This window comes from Terrapene carolina, unplaced genomic scaffold, assembly GCF_002925995.2.
Source record: "Terrapene carolina triunguis isolate 2854851 unplaced genomic scaffold, T_m_triunguis-2.0 Scaffold714, whole genome shotgun sequence".
NCBI lineage: Eukaryota > Metazoa > Chordata > Testudines > Emydidae > Terrapene > Terrapene triunguis.
The window spans coordinates 4,811,565-4,829,487 of NW_020665065.1; the positions used below are offsets into that span (position 1 = coordinate 4,811,565).

At 47.7% G+C, this 17,923-nt stretch overlaps 1 protein-coding gene across 1 annotated transcript in view; it reads right to left on the reverse strand.

The window, feature by feature from the left end:
* Positions 1-10,971: 10,971 nt before the first annotated feature.
* PLCH2 (phospholipase C eta 2) overlaps positions 10,972-17,923 on the reverse strand; it is a 110,135-nt gene continuing 103,183 nt past the window's right edge. Inside the window, 1 exon segment of the mRNA XM_026660024.2 lies at positions 10,972-13,591. Within this exon segment, the coding sequence (XP_026515809.1) occupies positions 11,847-13,591 (1,745 nt within the window). The 3' untranslated portion in view covers positions 10,972-11,846.

Sequence of the window (17,923 nt, forward strand, 5' to 3'; positions counted from 1 at the left end):
AGGGACAGTCCCGATTTTGGGGTCTTTTTCTTATATAGGCTCCTATTACTCCCCACCCCGTCCCGATTTTTCCACACTTGCTGTCTGGTCACCCTAGTTCTTGCATCAGTGGGAGAGGGGAAACGGAGGGCCTACATTTCCTCCTCTGGAAATCAGTGTGCCAGGGGCAGAAGGGAAGTGGCGGCAGATGTGTGTGGTAATGAGGTGCTAATGGGGAAGCAGTGCTCCTCATTAGCCTGCTTGGGCTGGCAGGGAGAAGAAAGAGTGGGCGCAGAGCAACTGGACACAGGCCAAGCATTGAAATCTTGCTGGTTTGTGCTGCAGCCCGAGTTGCAATTAGGGCAGGATAAACAACAAAAAGGGGGGATTTGTTTTCTGGGAAAAGAGTCAGAATTACAAGTGTCAGCTTCATGCAAAACTTTTCAGGGATTTTTTCACCAGGATGCTTTGCAGTGAAACATTTTCATTCTGCACCAAACAACAATGAACAAATTTCATTTTGAATGGTTGCCTCACAAAACTGGAAACGTTAGAACGTTATGAAATGATTTTTTTTTTTTTTACAGAAGTTTTCCTGAAAAGCCGTTTGTCATTGAAAAACTTTGATGAAAAATTTGCAACCAGCTGTAATTGCAATGACAGATGCAATGGTGCTGTATTATGCCAAGTCACACAGACCATTGCAACAGGCTCTATTCCCTCAGCACGAAACCACAAAGCCAGTGCCTGCCCCAGAGAGCTCACACTCCAGACTATACAGGAGAGAGGGCGAGGTGCTGTAATCTTGGAAATGACTCGCTCCCTTAGTGGTTTGAGCAGAAATAGCTGGTTAAGAGACACGACAAGGAGAGGGATCTCTGGTCCCCGGCCATAGAAAATAGGGCAGAGCAGCTGGCTAAGGCCAAGATTTTCAGAAGCAACTTGTTATTTTGGGTGCTCAATTTGGTGCATTTAAAAGGGCGTGATCTGCAGATAATGAAGCACCTGCCCTCTGGAGCTCAGGACCCCTGGCGGTGCCTCACGCAGGGCGCTCAGTAGCCAAGCACCCAAAATGACTAGCCACTTAAAAATCCGAACACACTTTTCCAAGGCCCTGCCCACACTGCTGAGTTACCAGGGCACAGTTTGGTAGCATCAGCAGCCTCTGGGGTTCCCACCGCCATCGCCTCAGATCTTGCTGGAGAGGGTAGATGGAATTCTCTGGCCTCCTCTCTGCGGAGAAAAATAGGTTTTTCCCCAAAGCTGATTCGCTCTCAAAACCCCACCTCACTGGCTGAATGAACTGGGTCTGCACAGCCTCCCAGAGCAGCTCCTGCCCCCTATCCCTAGTTCAACCCTTAGCCCAGGGAAGGGACCCGTGTCTCAAATTTGCCTTGCTCCAAACAAAAAGAGTACTTGTGGCACCTTAGAGACTAACGAATTTAAGGTGCCACAAGTACTCCTATTCTTTTTGTGGATACAGACTAACACGGCTGCTACTCTGAAACCTTGCTCCAAACAGCTCACCTCCTTTTTCAACTGGACAAACAGGCAGCAGCTTCTCATCTTTGAATGCTGGGCTCAGGATTCATGGTCCAGTTCACACAGGTCAGATCTTGAGAGAGGGCTGGATCCAGGGAGGTGCTGAGTGGCTTCAGTTCCCATTAACAGAGGCACTTAGCACCACTCAGGATCCGGTCCAGAGAGACTGTCAGCTTGACAGCCAAGAGGGTCGCAGCAAGTCTTGGTGCTGGGCAGACTCACAAAGCTCCCGCAGCTATTCCCCTAGTGTGGGAACTAAGCAGGGGAAGGGACCCAGGGCTAAAACAACAAATCCAGTCCTCAAGTGCTAGCAGCTAGAGAGCTCCCACAGCACCTGTGCTTCCCAAACTGCCTCTTAAATGCTTCCATTTATTTTTTACTTCTTCCTCCCAGCTCTAGTGGAGCTCACCCCCAGCCTGGGATCTGCGCACACTCTCGACAACACAAAGACCCGGTTGTTTCCCTAGCGGATTCTCTCTAGGTTTTCCTCCTCCCCTCCAAAGAGGAGCTGAAAGAAACCAAAGCTGATGCAAAAGCAGCCTTTCGGGATAAACATTACAGCTGCCCTCCCTTCTTCATAAAGAGACTGCAAAAGTGGGGTTTTATTGTTAAAATCCCAAAGGAAGGGGCCAGAATTCAGTCGGGGGTTCACACCTGAGTTTCTGGAAAACCACTGCAGGGTGGAGACTGATTAGCAGCTGCAGTTCGCTGTTGCCCAAACACCAGGTAAACCAGCCACCACTGCACAGAAAGGGAAACGGCCCCCCCGGGTTACACTGCAAACTGAGCTCTCAGCCCTTTACAACACAGCACATACAGCAAAGTCCTGGATTTATTTCTATATTTCCACCCACACCTCACCTCAAGGAATAAACTGGATTTGCGCTGACAGTGAATTGCCTGTGCCAGCCATAAGGCAAACAGCCTGGTGAAACGCTGGTTAGCAGGAACAGATTCAGATGCTTACACTCAGGAATAAAACCCGGGAAGGCCAGGCAAACATGTCATGCTCCACTAGGAAACAGTGCGTGACTTGGTCCCAGTAAGCTCAGGCACAAGGGGAAGGAAAGCCCCAAAGGGTTTCAGGGCATCCCAGTCTACAGAAAGCTAGAGAGGGGGCTAGAGCGACGCAGCTCTAGGGGAACGGTGGCTTGCAGTCAGCATTACTGTTCTTCACAGGGAGAGGGCTAGGCACTTCACTAGAAGCAGGAGGGGAGACAAGCAGAGCTGGAACGCTCTCGCCTACAAAAAGTTAACAAACACCAACGCTGCCAGTATTACCAGCTCCACTGTTTGCAGAGTTCTTGCAAATTGCCACGTTCACTGCCAAGCCCAGCTAGCAGGACAGAGGAGCCCGGCGGACGGAGCTGAACAGACAGTGGTTAGCAAACAGCCAGCTGCACACATGCCCTTTCAGCTAAACAAGAAGAGGAGCAATTCAAGGTAGCGTCTCACTTACAGCGATTGCCTTTGCCTCTCCTAGGCTGGTTTGTCTGCCGGGGGACCTCAGCAGAAAGGACTCTGAGCTGGGATAAATCGAACGCGCAGGCTGGCTCGCCCCTTCCCCTAGATAAAGGGTCGGACTCAGGTAGGAGGAGCCAGGCGAAGGGGACTCCAGCAGGGAGAGTGCTGGCTATTGGCAGCAAGAGCCCCTTGCTGCTGGGAGGGAGAGAGGGGGCTCGCCCCCGTCCCCCACGCAGTGTCATACCAACAAAGCGGAGGCTGAGAAGCAGCGTGCTCCAGCAGGCAGGATGCTGGGCTCTGCCACTGGCCTGCCGAGCGAGTCTGGGCAAGGCGCTTCCCCCACTCTGTGCCGCAGTTTTCCCTCCCGCTCTTTGGCTGGCTTGTCTCCTTACACAAGTTCCTCGGGGCACATCGAAGCCACTAAGGCTATGGGCTGGGCTGTCTGACAGGTCTGTTATTTACCATAGTGCCCAGGCCTCCCCACAGCATCAGGACCCTGTTATGCTAGGTGCAAACACAGACACAGTCCCGGTGCTGAAGGGCTTCCAGTGTAAGGCTACAACATGTGGCCTACAAAGACTGGGGGAGACAATCAGATGCGTAGAACATACTTCCCGGGATCAACCCCCCTCGCTGCAATAACGCGCCAGGAGACAGGCAAGCAGCCCCAGGCCAAAGGGCTCACAGCGTTTACAGACAAGTCAGGGCCGGCTCCGAGCAGTGACCACTAGAGAGTTCAGTGTCTTTGCAAGGGAAAAACTGACTTGCAGCTGGCGGGTCTTGCCTCTAGCTTCACATGTTAACAGCCCAAAGTTCAGCCACGTAAAGCGCCCAGACACCAAGGTGACAGCCACCTTAGGAAAACTATAAACTGACGAGCAGATAAAGCAAGGTATGGTTTGCTGGGCGCTCCTTGCTACGCCTCAGGCTACCGGGAGGCCCTCATTACTATCTGAAGCCCTGGTACCCCTCATTAACCAACTGTTTTAGTGAGGAATGAAATGGTTTTTCTTAAAGATTTTATTATAATGATATATAAAAACTGGCAAAATGATTGAGAGTCTGTAGGCGTACTCGCCAAAGCGTTTTGAAACACGCTATAAAATATCTGATCACACACAGACTTGTGTGAAATCCTGCCCCTGCCATGTCTCCTTTACCAATTTCCACTTCAGAAAGAGCCCGCCTGGAGCACACTGCTAGCCATGCAGAAACTCTGCTGGCCCGGTAATGTAGATACATGACCCCTGGAAGTTTAAATTGCTACCCACTTGCAGGAACAGAGCCTCCCTTTCATAGGGAACGCAATGCAATCTGGTGCAACTCACCTTGCAAGGCAGTTGGCGTTTGAAGGCTCCAGACCTGGATTAGAAGGCACAATTCCTGCTCCAGGGAGCTGTTGCCCCTTCTTCTGACACCAGGGTCCTGTTCGGACGCCACTGTCGCCCCTCTCTTGGGTAGTACCGGATGTCCATGGCCTTGCAGGGTGGCTTCCCAGAGGACGATAAATCAGTGCTGTGGAGGCTGAGTGTACGTTACGTTTACCTGGCTTTAGTTACACACATACAGCAGCCTTGAAATGAGATGGTCAGAGAGCGGACAGGGCAACCCCTTGTGGTAAGATGAGGCCCGGAAACACAAACCCTTGTATCAGAGGCCCGGTATGAGGCCTAAGGCCTGAACTAAAGTAATGGTCAAGACTTTGTTGACATAAAGCAAAGTTAAACTGTGAGCCAGAGGCAGGCCCTGCTCGGAGAAGCTGGCAAGGAAAGGGCTGATGTTGCAAAAATACACATACCTAAAAGGTACTGGACACTAGAGATATAAACATATGCTAGGATGGTACCAGAACACTCTGATACTTGCATATTCCACGCAGATAACAAGGAACAGGCCGACCCATCCTAAAGACAGAGGCCAAAGGGTAATATGGTGGATAGAGTTGTTTTGTTCGAACCAACATGTACAAGGTGAGAGGCGGCACCTTACTATGTAGAGGGATTGTACCTCAATACATCAGGAGTGAGGTGTAACTTGTTTGTACCCGTGTATAAGAATTTACCCCTGAGGAGTTGCCTGGTCTGGCCTAGGGGGCAGTGGTGAGTCCCGCCACTGACTGAGTCGGTCCATTGTCAGGGAGTACATATGTACTAGCAGAACTGTAGACATCTGATCCGGGGAGCTAGAGACTGTTTCGTTTGGCAATAAACCTGACCGGGTGCCTTCGTACCTTACCAGAGTCTGTGGTCATTGGGGGGTTCTCTCGGGGTCGGCTGTGTCAGCGACCTGCGCAGAGCCGGGGCAGCACACAGAGGGAACACACCCATGCAGCCGACTGCAGAGCACCACACCGGTGACGTCTGACAACACCCCTTCTTCCAGGAATCTTGGCCCACCACCGTTCCTAGGGTGCAACTCTGCCTCCAGCCTTGGCTCTACTCAGAGACCAAGGCAGAGAGCAAACTCTCCTTCAGAGCTGCCTCTACATACACCTTTGCGTAGCAGAACTGTCAATTCAAGGGCATGAGCCAAAGCCCACTGAAATCAATGAGAGTCTTTCTAGTATCTTCAATGGGTTTTGGATCTGGCCCTCCATTGAGCAGACAGCACAAGGAATGACAAGAGACCACGGTGGATGAAAGTAGGGGCAGGGAGAGAAAATGCTCAAATGTTTTCTTATTCTTATGGCTGCAGCGCAAGGGTCAAAGAACCCTGAGCAGCTCCGTCAGCCATGTCTCTCTCTCCTTCTGGCTCCCTGGCAGGGTCAGTCCCCAGCTCCTGTGGTTGGCATGAACACCTTTCCCCTGCAGCTTAGCGCCAAGGCTAATAAGACCATCACCCCATTTGTTTTTCATTCTCTGCTCCCAGGAGTCAAGCAAGAATCCAAGCAATTGCAGAGGTGCAGGGGAATAAGCAGCTTCATGCTGGTTCTTGTGAACATTTTCTGGGCTATAAGAAGATGTAAATTATGTGGAGGATTCTTCCCAGCTGGTGGCAAGTGAGGGATAATCAGCTAATAAGTCCAACCAGGGGCTGCTGCGCACGTCTGTGCTTTGCCAGGATCAGTCTTTAAAAATACAATCAAGTGCTCACCATCAGCAACGCCAAACCCTGAGTTACACGAGAGGCTTGGACGACAAACCCTCAGTCACACTCTGCGGGGTAAATAGCTTGTGAAGTGGAAACCCTGGTCCTAGTCGCAGGGGTTTAATGAATTGAGCAGCATGCAAGGCCTCGTGGGAAGAACTGAGGGCAGGGGAAAACTCCTGCTGTCTCCACACTGGCTGTTCAACGCAATGCTTTTGCCTTTTCCAGTAAGCTGCAGTGCTGGGAGCATGGAATACCTTACCAAAAGGAGCTAGGAGGGATGACGACCCCAGTATTCAGAAGCCTTGCTCTGAAGACCCAACTGCTGTGTCTGGTCCAAATGTCCAGCAGGGGACGGATCACTTGATGATTATCTGTTCTGTTCATTCCCTCTGAAGCATCTGGCATTGGCCACTGTCAGCAGACAGGATACTGGGCTAGATGGACCTTTGGTCTGACACAGTACGGCCATTCTTATGGGCTCCAGACCAAACAGTTTCCTTTTTTGGTGTTTAGAGGGATGAAATATTTTGTTCTAAAGGTGGGGGTGATATCACAGCATTGAGGCAAAACACATTGCAAAATACTTGCTTGCATAGGAAACCCTGTAGGGCAGCAAGATGACTCTAGATACCCCATTACCTCACACCTGCTCTTGTGACTCTACCTAACTCCCCTGTCCCTTTGCATCATAGCAACAGATGGCGAAGACCCGGTTTTCTTTCCTGGGAGACAGACAGCTGCTCAAGGCCTCCATTCCCTATTGCAGTACTGGGGTAAGAATACATCCCTGGGATGCTGCAAGGCCTAGATAGGGCATAGAATAGAAATGGATCCAACCCACAAAACTCAGATCCAAGCTTCCTCAAAGTGGAGAGGCGCTTGGATTTGGGATGTGACGGATAGTCCAGCCTTATGTTTACATAGGGCCCAGCCTCCAAGCGTGGGTCTAGGTTCAGAGCCGTATTATAGTAGCGGAACTAGAATTTGGATTCAGACTCATCTATGGCAGTCTGAGAGTCTTCGGAGAAAGATGCTGTATAGAAATGCAAAGCGCTGGCTCCTGCTCCCTTCTGACAGTTCCAGTCTCACGCTGCACTTGTACAAACTTTGGAAAATTCCAATAATAATAATAATGATGGATCATGCACTGAGCTTGGGGGAGGTGGGGAGACACGTCTCCTGGTATGCGGTAACTCAGCATCCGCACACTCGCAGAGGAGATGGAAAGCAAGACAACAGGAAGTTCAAAGAGCAGGAAATACAAAGCAATGGATGTGCAACACTGTATTTATTTCCTATTGTGCCTGGCGGGTGCCAGGGTCTCTGAGGGGTGATCCAGCCCCTGTTGATTATATGAGCTTCACTGAGTTATTACATACAGCATTGAGCAGCAACTCTCACCAGTGCAATGTCCTCACAGTTTATTTCAGCTTCCTTGCCTGTGCTGCTCTCTCTCTACGTGCCCTCGGAGTAGTTTTATTTATTTTGGGCCCAGCTGACCCGTATCGCTATTCTGGCTTGTGCCTCAGTTACAACAACATTGTTAATACTGTTCTGCATTCGGTTACCCCTGTGCCAATGCTCAGATATCAATGGATTGGCCCGGGTTTGACTTGGGGACAAATTAGTAGACAATGAGGTCTGCCTGTTAGTAATTGAGGATGGAATTTGACCTGCAGGGTCTTAATTAGTGATGATGCTTGAGCCAGAATGAACTCCACCTCTGATCACAAGTGGAGGTTGCAGGATTGGCCGTTGTCATTTTTTTAAACTTGTAAACCAGAAAGGTTGGAGCTGGAAGTCAGTGGAAAGTACTGAACCAACACGATGATATTGTAGGACTCGCATCTCAGAGCAGAATGGCAGCGTTCTCTCTCTGGCCTTATGGAAGGATGCTGAATTCACCTGCCCTTGCTGCTTATTCCCCCTTTGAACTCCTGCTGCCATTCCATCTCTGGCCCATGCTTATTCCAGACCTGAAGGCAGGCTGCCATTCTGCTGCACAACAATCCAAATGGGCCCCGGCAAAACAGGGGGTGTGCAGTATCTGCCAGGGCTTTGGGGTTACATGAAGTTAACAGTATAACAGGGATAGTTTCTTATATCTCCCCTATGGCTCTCTGAGGCCAGAGAGCACTGTAGAACCACTTCACTTGTTATAGTAACGGGAATGTTTGCAGCTACTGATGGTTCATGATTATTATTGATTACTGCAGATGTCCGGGAGTGAATGGTACTGGCAAGGCAGGGGGTGTCCTCTGACTGCTGCTTATTATCATCATCATCATCATCATCATCAGGCTGTTAATTTGTGCTCTATTTGTGGTATCCACCCTTTCTTAAACGTCGATTGTAACCTCCATCGGGCAGGGCCTGCCTTTTCATTGTGTCTGCTGGTATATTGATGGAAGGGGAGATTGATCAAAGACACATAGTGCAATTAGTCGCCTGCCAACTCCCAGTGGAAGTCAGTGGGGCTTGGGGACCTGGCTCCCGCTTGTACCTTGGAAAATCTCCCCCACCCGTCTCACAATTTTTTAGGCAATATGGTGGGTGACAGCACTTCCCTGACTTCCCTCCGCAGATCAGCTCTGGACAGCAGCATCCAACCAACCAAGCAAGAATGCAGAAGAGGACGCAGAGAAAGTGTGTGCTAGCCAACAAGATTAAATGCGAGGAGAGAAATTAAAGCGGCTTATTAAACTTCTGTAGACACCATGAAAGAAAATCCCACTAGAATAGATACTTGAACACATCATTAAAAGTCTTCTATGTAGCAGCATTCACTGTCCCCTGGGTTTACTGGAACACAGCGAATCGTCCAAATATGCTTAAGCTACAAGCAGGTGACAAAATCCAAATGAACCAGAGGTTGTTAAAACAATATGCAGGTTTCATAACTGTGAAAAAAGCCAAGTGGCTGGAAGTGGTTCATGGTTTTGGCTTGCATATTGTGCATTAGTTAAATAAAAAGGTACTTAATATCACATGAATACAGAGAAACAGATTATGAAACTAGATTAAAAAAACCCCAAACTAAAATGCATTTTAAATGCCTCTTCCCATTCCTTACCTGAACCCAGCAGGGGAGCTTAAAATAAACTATTAACATTCTGCTTTATGGATTTCTAGTTTTAAGTATAAAAAACATACAGCTTTTCAGCCCAATGATAAACGGTGTTAGAGTCCAACTTGGTGTCTCGAGAATATTAATGAAAGCTGCTTTGTGTCGGTGACAATGTGGGACGAGTCCTGGCAAGCTGTGCATTCTGCTTTGCCAATCGGCATTATTCTTCAGAGATTCAAAAGGCCCCATTGGGTCACTTCAATAAGCGTTACCATAGTCCCTGTGCTCCGGGAGTCTAGCAAACCTTTTGTCCAATTGGCAGTTGGAATGATAAGATTTCCACCTGGGAGATTTAAGGATGCTGGACTTTGCTTTATGATAACATTTCAATGTCACTTTAAAAGCTCTGTCAGAGAAGCCAGCCCCCCTAAGCCGTCCCTCTATGCATTGTGATCAAGTCACTAGCTACCATCTGATAAGGTGGCTTTATGAGCCAATATCCAGGTTTGAAATGTTTGTGGCCAAATTGACCCCTACTATCTGTGGGTCCGACTCCATTAGTATTGGCTACCCTGCAACACAAAGCAGGTTGATTGTCCGTCCAGTGTAAATAGCGTGAACTGAACAATATGCACCTTACTGCACATGGGGGAGGAGGGGGCATTTTTGTATGAAACCTACAGAGACATTAAAGAGCAAAGACCAAGGGCCCTTAGCATAAGAGCAGAGGTTTGCCACTATGTCTTCAGTCAAGCTTAATCTCACCTCCACCACTGCGACACTGCTCCACAGAGAAAATAGTCCAAGTTTACCTTCCCCCCTGTTCTACTCAACACACACAGCTTTTGCTGTCATGGAACAGCTCTTACAAACGAACGATCCAGAAGGCTGCAGCTGCCCGGGACTGGATCTTGCACATTCTAGCAGGAGGCTCCAAACCAGCAATAGAGACACTTCACCGAACAGCTTGGCAACCATTGATGATATCTACAGGAATGAGCCAAATCTCAGTGCCTTCAGTGGGAGTCTTCCATTGACTTCAGTGGACTTTACATTAGGTCCTTGGTTCAGGCCTTTACAGAGGGGGAAGATACAGGGCCACCTAGAATAGTAATCTAGAGGCACCCCCATCCTTTTTGAACCCCCCCCCCAAAGTAATGGTTGTGAGTATATGTGACACAACGGGAGGCCACCCTCCAATCAGAGTGGGCTGCATTTCGGTGGAACTGATGGACATAAGTTGTGTGGGATCCAAAATGGGTGGCCCCTCGGAAAGGTGGTACATCAAAAGGCATGTATCATGGAAGTGAGAAAAGGGGAATTAGCCACATTTCCATAACAAACTTATAGGGAGCATAAGAAACCCTGGGAATTTCTCTTCTTTAGCTGCAGCTAAACAGTCCGGAAGCTGAAAAAGGTTAAATGTTTTTATTTGAGTAGTGTCAGACGGCTTTACAAATAGATTTTAAAATTTTGAACTATCCAGAGAGGAATCATTACAAACAAAAACAAAAATACCCCCAATAAAAGGGACTAGGCAGACTGAAAATAAAATTAAAACTTTAGCTCCACTTTAAAAACACATCTCGACAAACATTCTCCTTCCCCACCAATAAAATGTACATCTAGTCTCAAACAACAAATGATAATCCTGACAAAAATAAACTAAAAATAAAAAAGGTTAAAAAAAATGAAAAAATTATTCCGTTTAGGTTGGGTTTAATTCTAAATATGTTCATCTAAAAATTTGTATATATATATATATATATATATATATATATATATCTTTTTAAAACATATGCTCAAAAATCTTGCATGGCAGTGCATAACAGAAAAATTCATCCTGAAGGTGCTATGTACAGCAGCATGGTTAAAATCTCACCTAAAAGGGTCAGTTCTCTTCTCAAAGGAATAGTAGCATTCATTTTAGCTATTGCAGAACTAAACAAAGTCAATAGAAGACATTTCCTGTCTCTTTTCTAGCACCTTCCTCCTCCCCCAAAATTAGGTTCTGAAACAATAACTCGACACAGTTTTTACATATAGACAGACTGGGTTAAAAAGCACTGCTTCTGAACATGGAGAGATTTCTCTTCCTCAGCTTAAAAGCATGAGGCAATGGGGACTTTCACTGGAACAGACAAGAGACCAGGCTGGGCGGTGGACTCTGCTGGCTAGATTATTAACACAGAAAACAGCTACACTATGGTTTTGACTAGCTCAGAGTGCCTCAGCCTCTTCAGAAAGACAGCCAGGGGCCAGATTTTAAAGCTAGGCCTCCCTTTACGGACCTGCAGTTTGCGGGAGCAAGTAGCTGTGGGCACCACTAGTGTCACACAGAGGTTTACCTGGAAGGCGGAGGCAACGCGGCTTGAGCGCACAGATAACTGCAGGTGCAAATTGGTGGTCAGACAGAAAAAAAGGCCAGATTTGAGGCTGCCAAAACAAAAACAAGCCACCCCAAAACCCCAGGCCCTTAAAACTGTAACCGTATCTGCAAGCCACTGACTCCACTGGGCCTGACCTAATTTTGGATGTCCAATACGCTGTCATCCATCTCTTCACAGCCAATCTCTTTGGTTGCTTTATCTTCAATGGGGGCGAAGAAATGTTCTCTTGCGTGTGGGCATTTCATGCCTCCCGTGTTTCCAAGTTTTGCTTGGACAGGAATGTAAATATCGACCTTGTTCAGCGCTTCCCAGCATTAGAGTTTCAGCATGAAGAAGACCTCAGTGTCCTGGTTAAAATCCGTTTGGTTCTTTAGCTGGGGTGTAAACAGACTGGGGGAAGCTGAATCAGTACAAGCTCCTTTTGCAATGCAGCAGGCTCCCTCGGGGTTTCCCCTCTCCTCAATGGGGCTCCCGTTGATCTGACCCAGGCTCTGCAGCCGCTGCCTCTCCTGGGCTTGCTTGGCTCGGTTGGCAATGTACCGTACCCTGCTCTGGCTGCGAGAGGACGACCTGCGGAGGAGCAAGCCCTCCTCTTCCTCCTCGGATTCAGCTGGCTCGAGGCTAGTGGGGGAGGTGATGTCGTTTTCCTCCTGAAAGGCTGTCAGCTTCTTCAGCTGCTCGGTCAGTTGGTCCTGGGGCTTGGCCGAGGACCTTATGCCTGAGGAGCGGCGTTGCTCTCGCATCGACTTAGTGACGAAGCTCCTGCTGATGCTCCGGTACTTGCTTTCAAAAGTGCACACAATGTCATCGGAGGTGAGATCCCCAAGGCTTTTGGATTTCGCTTGGCTTGTCCCTGCTTTATCCTGGGCTTTGGACTTGACAGAAGACTGTTTGAGACTTTCCATGTAGAGCCTGCTCCAGGTATGCCTCCTTGGGATGGAGGCTAATGCATCTTGAGGAACCCTGGCCAGAGGCCTGGGGTGCAGCTCATCAATGGACCTCTGGCTGGCCCGCAGGTTGGGATTGGATTTGCTCTTGGTCACTATTGGCATTTCATTACCAGATGTCGTAGCAGACCGGGGGCGCATGCCCTTTCTCACAGCAACGGTCTCAATGTTTTCATGACGGGTACCTAGATCCGGAAGGCTTTTGCGAGCTAGGTTGGGCAGAGAGAGGTCTATCACAGTGTCATTGGATGACATGCTGGAGGAGGAAGACATGCTGTCCCGGTGACTGCTGGAATCTAGCTTGCTCCAGATCTGGTCATGAACAGTGGCATCAGAGTACACTTCTGCTGCCGGGGACAGGCTACTTGGATTTTTCATTAAGGCTGAGTAGTCAGAATTCTTGTGCCCTTCGCTCTTCGACCTCCTCACTAACACATGAGAGCTGGTCAGAGAAACGGAAGCAGCCGGAGCCCAGGCAGGCTGGATTCTCTGGAAAGCATCTGGAGGCAAAGTCGGCTGGGTGCTGTTACTCATGTGGCTTGGTCGTGGTGGGCTGGTTGTAACACCATCCTTCTGGCTTATGGATTCGGCAGTGCAGTTCACACCTGGTAACATTTGATCTACACGGTCTTGTTGCTTCTGACAGTTTTCAGTGGAATGGACTGAAGTATCACTTGATGCCAACATCCCCCAGGTTCGTTGAGGATACACTGCCAAACCAGACTGATCTTCACCACTACCCTGGGTCTTTTCCCAGTCAACCCCATCTTCGAGTGGCCCCTTTGTGCTTCTACTTTCACCTTCCTGGCCCAACGTGCTTGTGGCTGCTGTCCCTGGCGTGACGAGCACTTGGTCTTCTGAAGCCAAGCCTGCTCGGGGTTCATGAGCAAGAGCAGCTCTCTCAGGCTGGTCTGTTGGGCTACTTCCTGCCAATCTAGATTCACTGGAATGACGAGACACAGACCCTTGTTCAGAATCGCTGCTGGGGTTAACAGGCAGAGGGATGCAAGAACCAGCATGTTGTTTTTCATTGGCAACAATGGGCTCTTCGGTCATAGTTTCTAGGCTGCATAAAGAAGTGACTGACCTCTGCCTTGAGAGCCGGCAGACACCTAATGGGAGGGAGGGAAAGAAAAAACACATGGGCGATGCAAAGGTTAATCAAACTATCAACAACGCTGATTCACTGATAGATGCATGTTCTACACAATATCCCTTTGCTATGAAAACGGTCATTTGTCAGAAATGTTGACCAAGATTTTCAAAAGTAACTCGTCGTGATGTTGGGTACCCAACTGCAGTTTTCAGAAAGCGATGAGCATCCAATGAGACACACAAAAATCACTAGTCACTTCTGACCATATTTGTAGCATGTTACTTCACTGATTATACATATACAAAGAAGAAAAACGTATGCTTGTCTTCATATTGATGCCTACAACCCTGATCCCATCCCCCATCTGTTTGAACTGTTCTATCCTTCGGCAGCACTGAGAACGGCCAGCATGAAACAAAAATCAGAAGATCGCTGCTTGACCAACTGGTGACGTGTTTGGCATCCACTGTATTTCAAGAGGAAGGTGGTGCAGAGGAGATGAAAACCCAAGTAATTTTAAAAAAATCCTTTTAAGCAATTTGCCCATTTTGTTACTTAACAGCGAGCACAACCTTATTTTGCCAAATGAATTTGTCATTTATTTTTCAAAGACCACACACAAAGGCATGCTGACGAAAACAAAGCTGATAGTCCACTCTTGAGAAGTCACTGGAGTAGCCAGTTGCCTGAACAAAACAGATGCTCGGGTTACATTCTTTATCCTGTATATCCTAACATACAAAACGATCATGCCAAAAAACAACAACAAAAAAGGCTGCCCGCTGACCACAATGCAAACATGCTCCAAGAACTAGCAAAGCAGCAGAAAGAAGCCAGGCAGCAGTTTTAGGAGGACAAGGAGGAGGTAATTAGAAGATACCTGGAAACTAAAAAGGAGCACAGGCATCACAAAGCTTGCATCAGTGACAATAAACAGTTACCTTGAACTTGCTTGTCCTTTCAGTTCTTAACTACAGAGAGAGAGAGTGTGCATGTGGAATAGGATAGAACAGAGGAAAAAATCCAGTTAATTTATGGAAGGCAGGAGCAGATAAAAGGATCAATTAGTGGGGAGGGAGAGGGAAATAGACACAGATAGCAATACATTTCTTGTAGGATCCTAAGAATTTTTGACCAACCAGAGCACACAATGGGTTGCATAAATTGGACCCAGACCAAAGGTTTTTGTTTTAAAAAGAAGTTGGACAATTTGTAACGGTTCAAGGAAGTTTTGGAAACATGTAACCCAAGTCTGAAAGCCCCTGTGATTTTTGCCTTACTTGACATTCTGGAGTTGCTATAAAAGCAGCACTGCTAATGGAGCACAAATAAGCTTTCCAGCAGGTGCTAGTTATCTTGGGGTGATCATAACATGACTCCAGCACACAGCTGCACTATGGACACACACAGAAAAGACATATCATACAAGCAGGGCTTGCACGTAGCAAGGTAAATCAACAACAGGTGTAGACATATCTGACAGGTTCAGGGGCAGGTTCCTGCTGTCACCTGGATGTTGCCCATTCATCCATCTCCAGCCATAGTTCCTAGCTGACTGGGGTCAATCATGGGACCTGTCTAGTGGTCTAGCTGCATGAAAGCAGATGCCCTGCCAAGAGTCAACCTTGCTGGTTTCTATCAGGACCGTTAAGTAGCTTCAACTTTCTCCCCTCTCCAGCCCTTTTCCTCCCAGGTAGAAGAAAAAGTCCCAAAGGCCCAAATCTGCTCCATTGAAATCAATGGCAAAGCTTCCATTTATGTCAGCGTGCCTGGACCAGGCCCAAATCAGTATGTTTCCTAGCCTGCCTAGGGGCAGGCAAGGACCCTAGGTGCTTTCATAGCCCCTAGACCGAGGGGGGCAAACTACAGCCCGCGGGCCACATCCAGCCCACAGGACCCTTCCCTCTGGCCCCCGAGCTCCTGCCAGGGAGCGGGGTCAGGACAGGCTTGTGGAGGAGCCAGGGTTTCCGGGGGGCTGGATAGGGGGCAGGGGCCAGGCCACGCTTCCCAGTTTGGGGAGGCATAGCCTCCCCCAGCCTTCCCTACCCGGCCCTCCATACAATGTACCCTCTGTACCCGATGTGGCCCTAAGGCCAAAAAGTTTGCCCACCCCTGCCCTAGACCATGTTAGTGGCTGCACACCGACTCCACGCCAAGCCCTCAGGCTGCAGGAAGGGAAGAATTCTCCCCCTCTGCACATCCCTTTCATAGATCCCCTGCACATGAACCACTGATTCTGGCACTGCCCAGTGCGGGGGCTGCGCATGCTAAGCTTTCACTTCATCCTAGCTCAGTGACTGGAAGCATTAGATGGCTGTTCAGTGGCCCATATGCCACAAGTCGGGGGGATGTCTCAGTCTAATTTCTATGAGGCAAGTACCCACATGAAAAAAGTCCCCACCAGTGGTGCTGATCAATGCCACTGTGGGCGCTCAGAAGTGCCGAGGGCTGAACGTTCACTGTCCTGTTAGTGTGGGCTGAGGCATGTTAGCACGGCCAAAGAACCAAGGCTCACACTGCTGCTGCCAGAACTCTCCCTATTCTGTGGTCAAGCACAGGCCTTCACAGTTTCCTGTCCCATCCTTCTGGCATCTTTCACCAACACAACGTTTATTTCTGAAGTGTCGTTAGATTTGCCTCCCTGTACTGGCTCCTTGGTGTCTTTGCATAGTGCAGTGAAATAGTACGTGGATGGAGGATGCTTGCAGTTTATGCAACCCTAATATTTGGTCACTAGCTCATCAACATCCAATCCAAATGCCTTATTCGTCCTTTTAAAGGTTTGCGATTCTACGCTTGAGAAGTCAGGCTCAAAATTTGATTAAATCCACCTATCTTAATATTTCTTCAGTGACTTAGGAGGCTGTGTGGGCTCCCCCACCACTGGGGCAAACAATGGTAAATGGTTCCATATGTGCATCTCTTGGAGCTTATGAAAAATCTAGATACACAAAGGGTTCTGCAGTTTTGGTTTAATTTCATGTTATGCGACTTGGCGATAAAACAAACCAGATGTTCAGAGCAGATCATTCAAAACAAAAGTAAAAATTGAAATTAAAAAAAGATTCAAACAACAGCCCAATCCATGGAGGGCAAGTCTGTCTGGGCTTCCCCTCGAGAAGCTCTTTAGGCTTTGGTTGGGGCTCTCAAAGGAGCCTGAAATAAACTGCAGTGAAATCTAATGGGAGTTGGCAGTAATCTTTTAAAAAGCACCTAAGTTACGTGATTCTGAAATTTCACCCTGGATGTCTAACTCCCCTAGCTGCTTTAGAAATCCCAGACATACAACCTTCAGATGGCAGATGGCAAAGACAGGGAACGGTATTGTTTGGAAAAAAACCAACTTTCTGTTTTAATAATCTACGATGTCATTAGCGAGATAAGCAGATTTTTTTTTTAAAGAAATAGAATAATTTTTAGTCTTGACAGTGTCCTTTAAGAGAATTAAAGAGGACATCCATGGTAGGCTCCCACCTTGCAAACACACAAATACTTCACTTTAAAGCATGTGTGTAAGTTGCACTGAAATCACATGCTTAAAGTTAAACAGGTGCTTAAATATTTGCATTGTTGAGGGGCTTATAGATTCATAGGGTTTAAGACCAGAAGGGACTATTATGTTCATCTAGTCCAGTGGTTCCCAAACTTTAACAACCTGTGAACCCCTTTCACTATAATGTCAAGTCTTGCGAACCCCCTCCTAAAAATGAATATTTCCAGGGATTTTCTCCTTCACCTGAGTATAAATTATAAAAGCAGTGATCTTGGAAATATAAAATTTGTTTTTATGACATGCTTATTACACACTATTTAGTATTATTATTTATCATTGCAGTATTTTTATTACATTATGAAAACGGCAATACTCTTCCAAGATCTCACTTTCGTAGCTTGTATCACTTTGAATAAGCCTGTTATAAGACAAGGCTCCTATGTTTCATCAAGGAGTATCAGATGTGAAACAGCATGAAGGTATTTAAGAAGCCAACTCAAAGAGTTCCTCCTATACAAGCATTCAGGTCTTGAGCAGTCCAGGCAAACAACGCACGTTACAACAAAGCTTAAACTTGTTCTTCGTAATAATTTTAAAAACAATACTAGCTGCCCATTTAATTTTAAAAACAGCAAAAAATATCCACCTCCCTTTCCATTTCTTATAAGGAGTCTTGAAGTTTAAATCTCCTCAGTGTGATAGATATGCTTGCTTTGATCTGCTTAGCTCTTGGAAGTCCAGGGGCTCCGTGCTGCTGGCCCCGTTCTCCCTAGGGACAGCTCTCTCCGCCATTAGGGAATTTTTTCCCTGAGAACCCCCTGTAACATTTCGCGAACCCCCAGAGGTTCATGAACC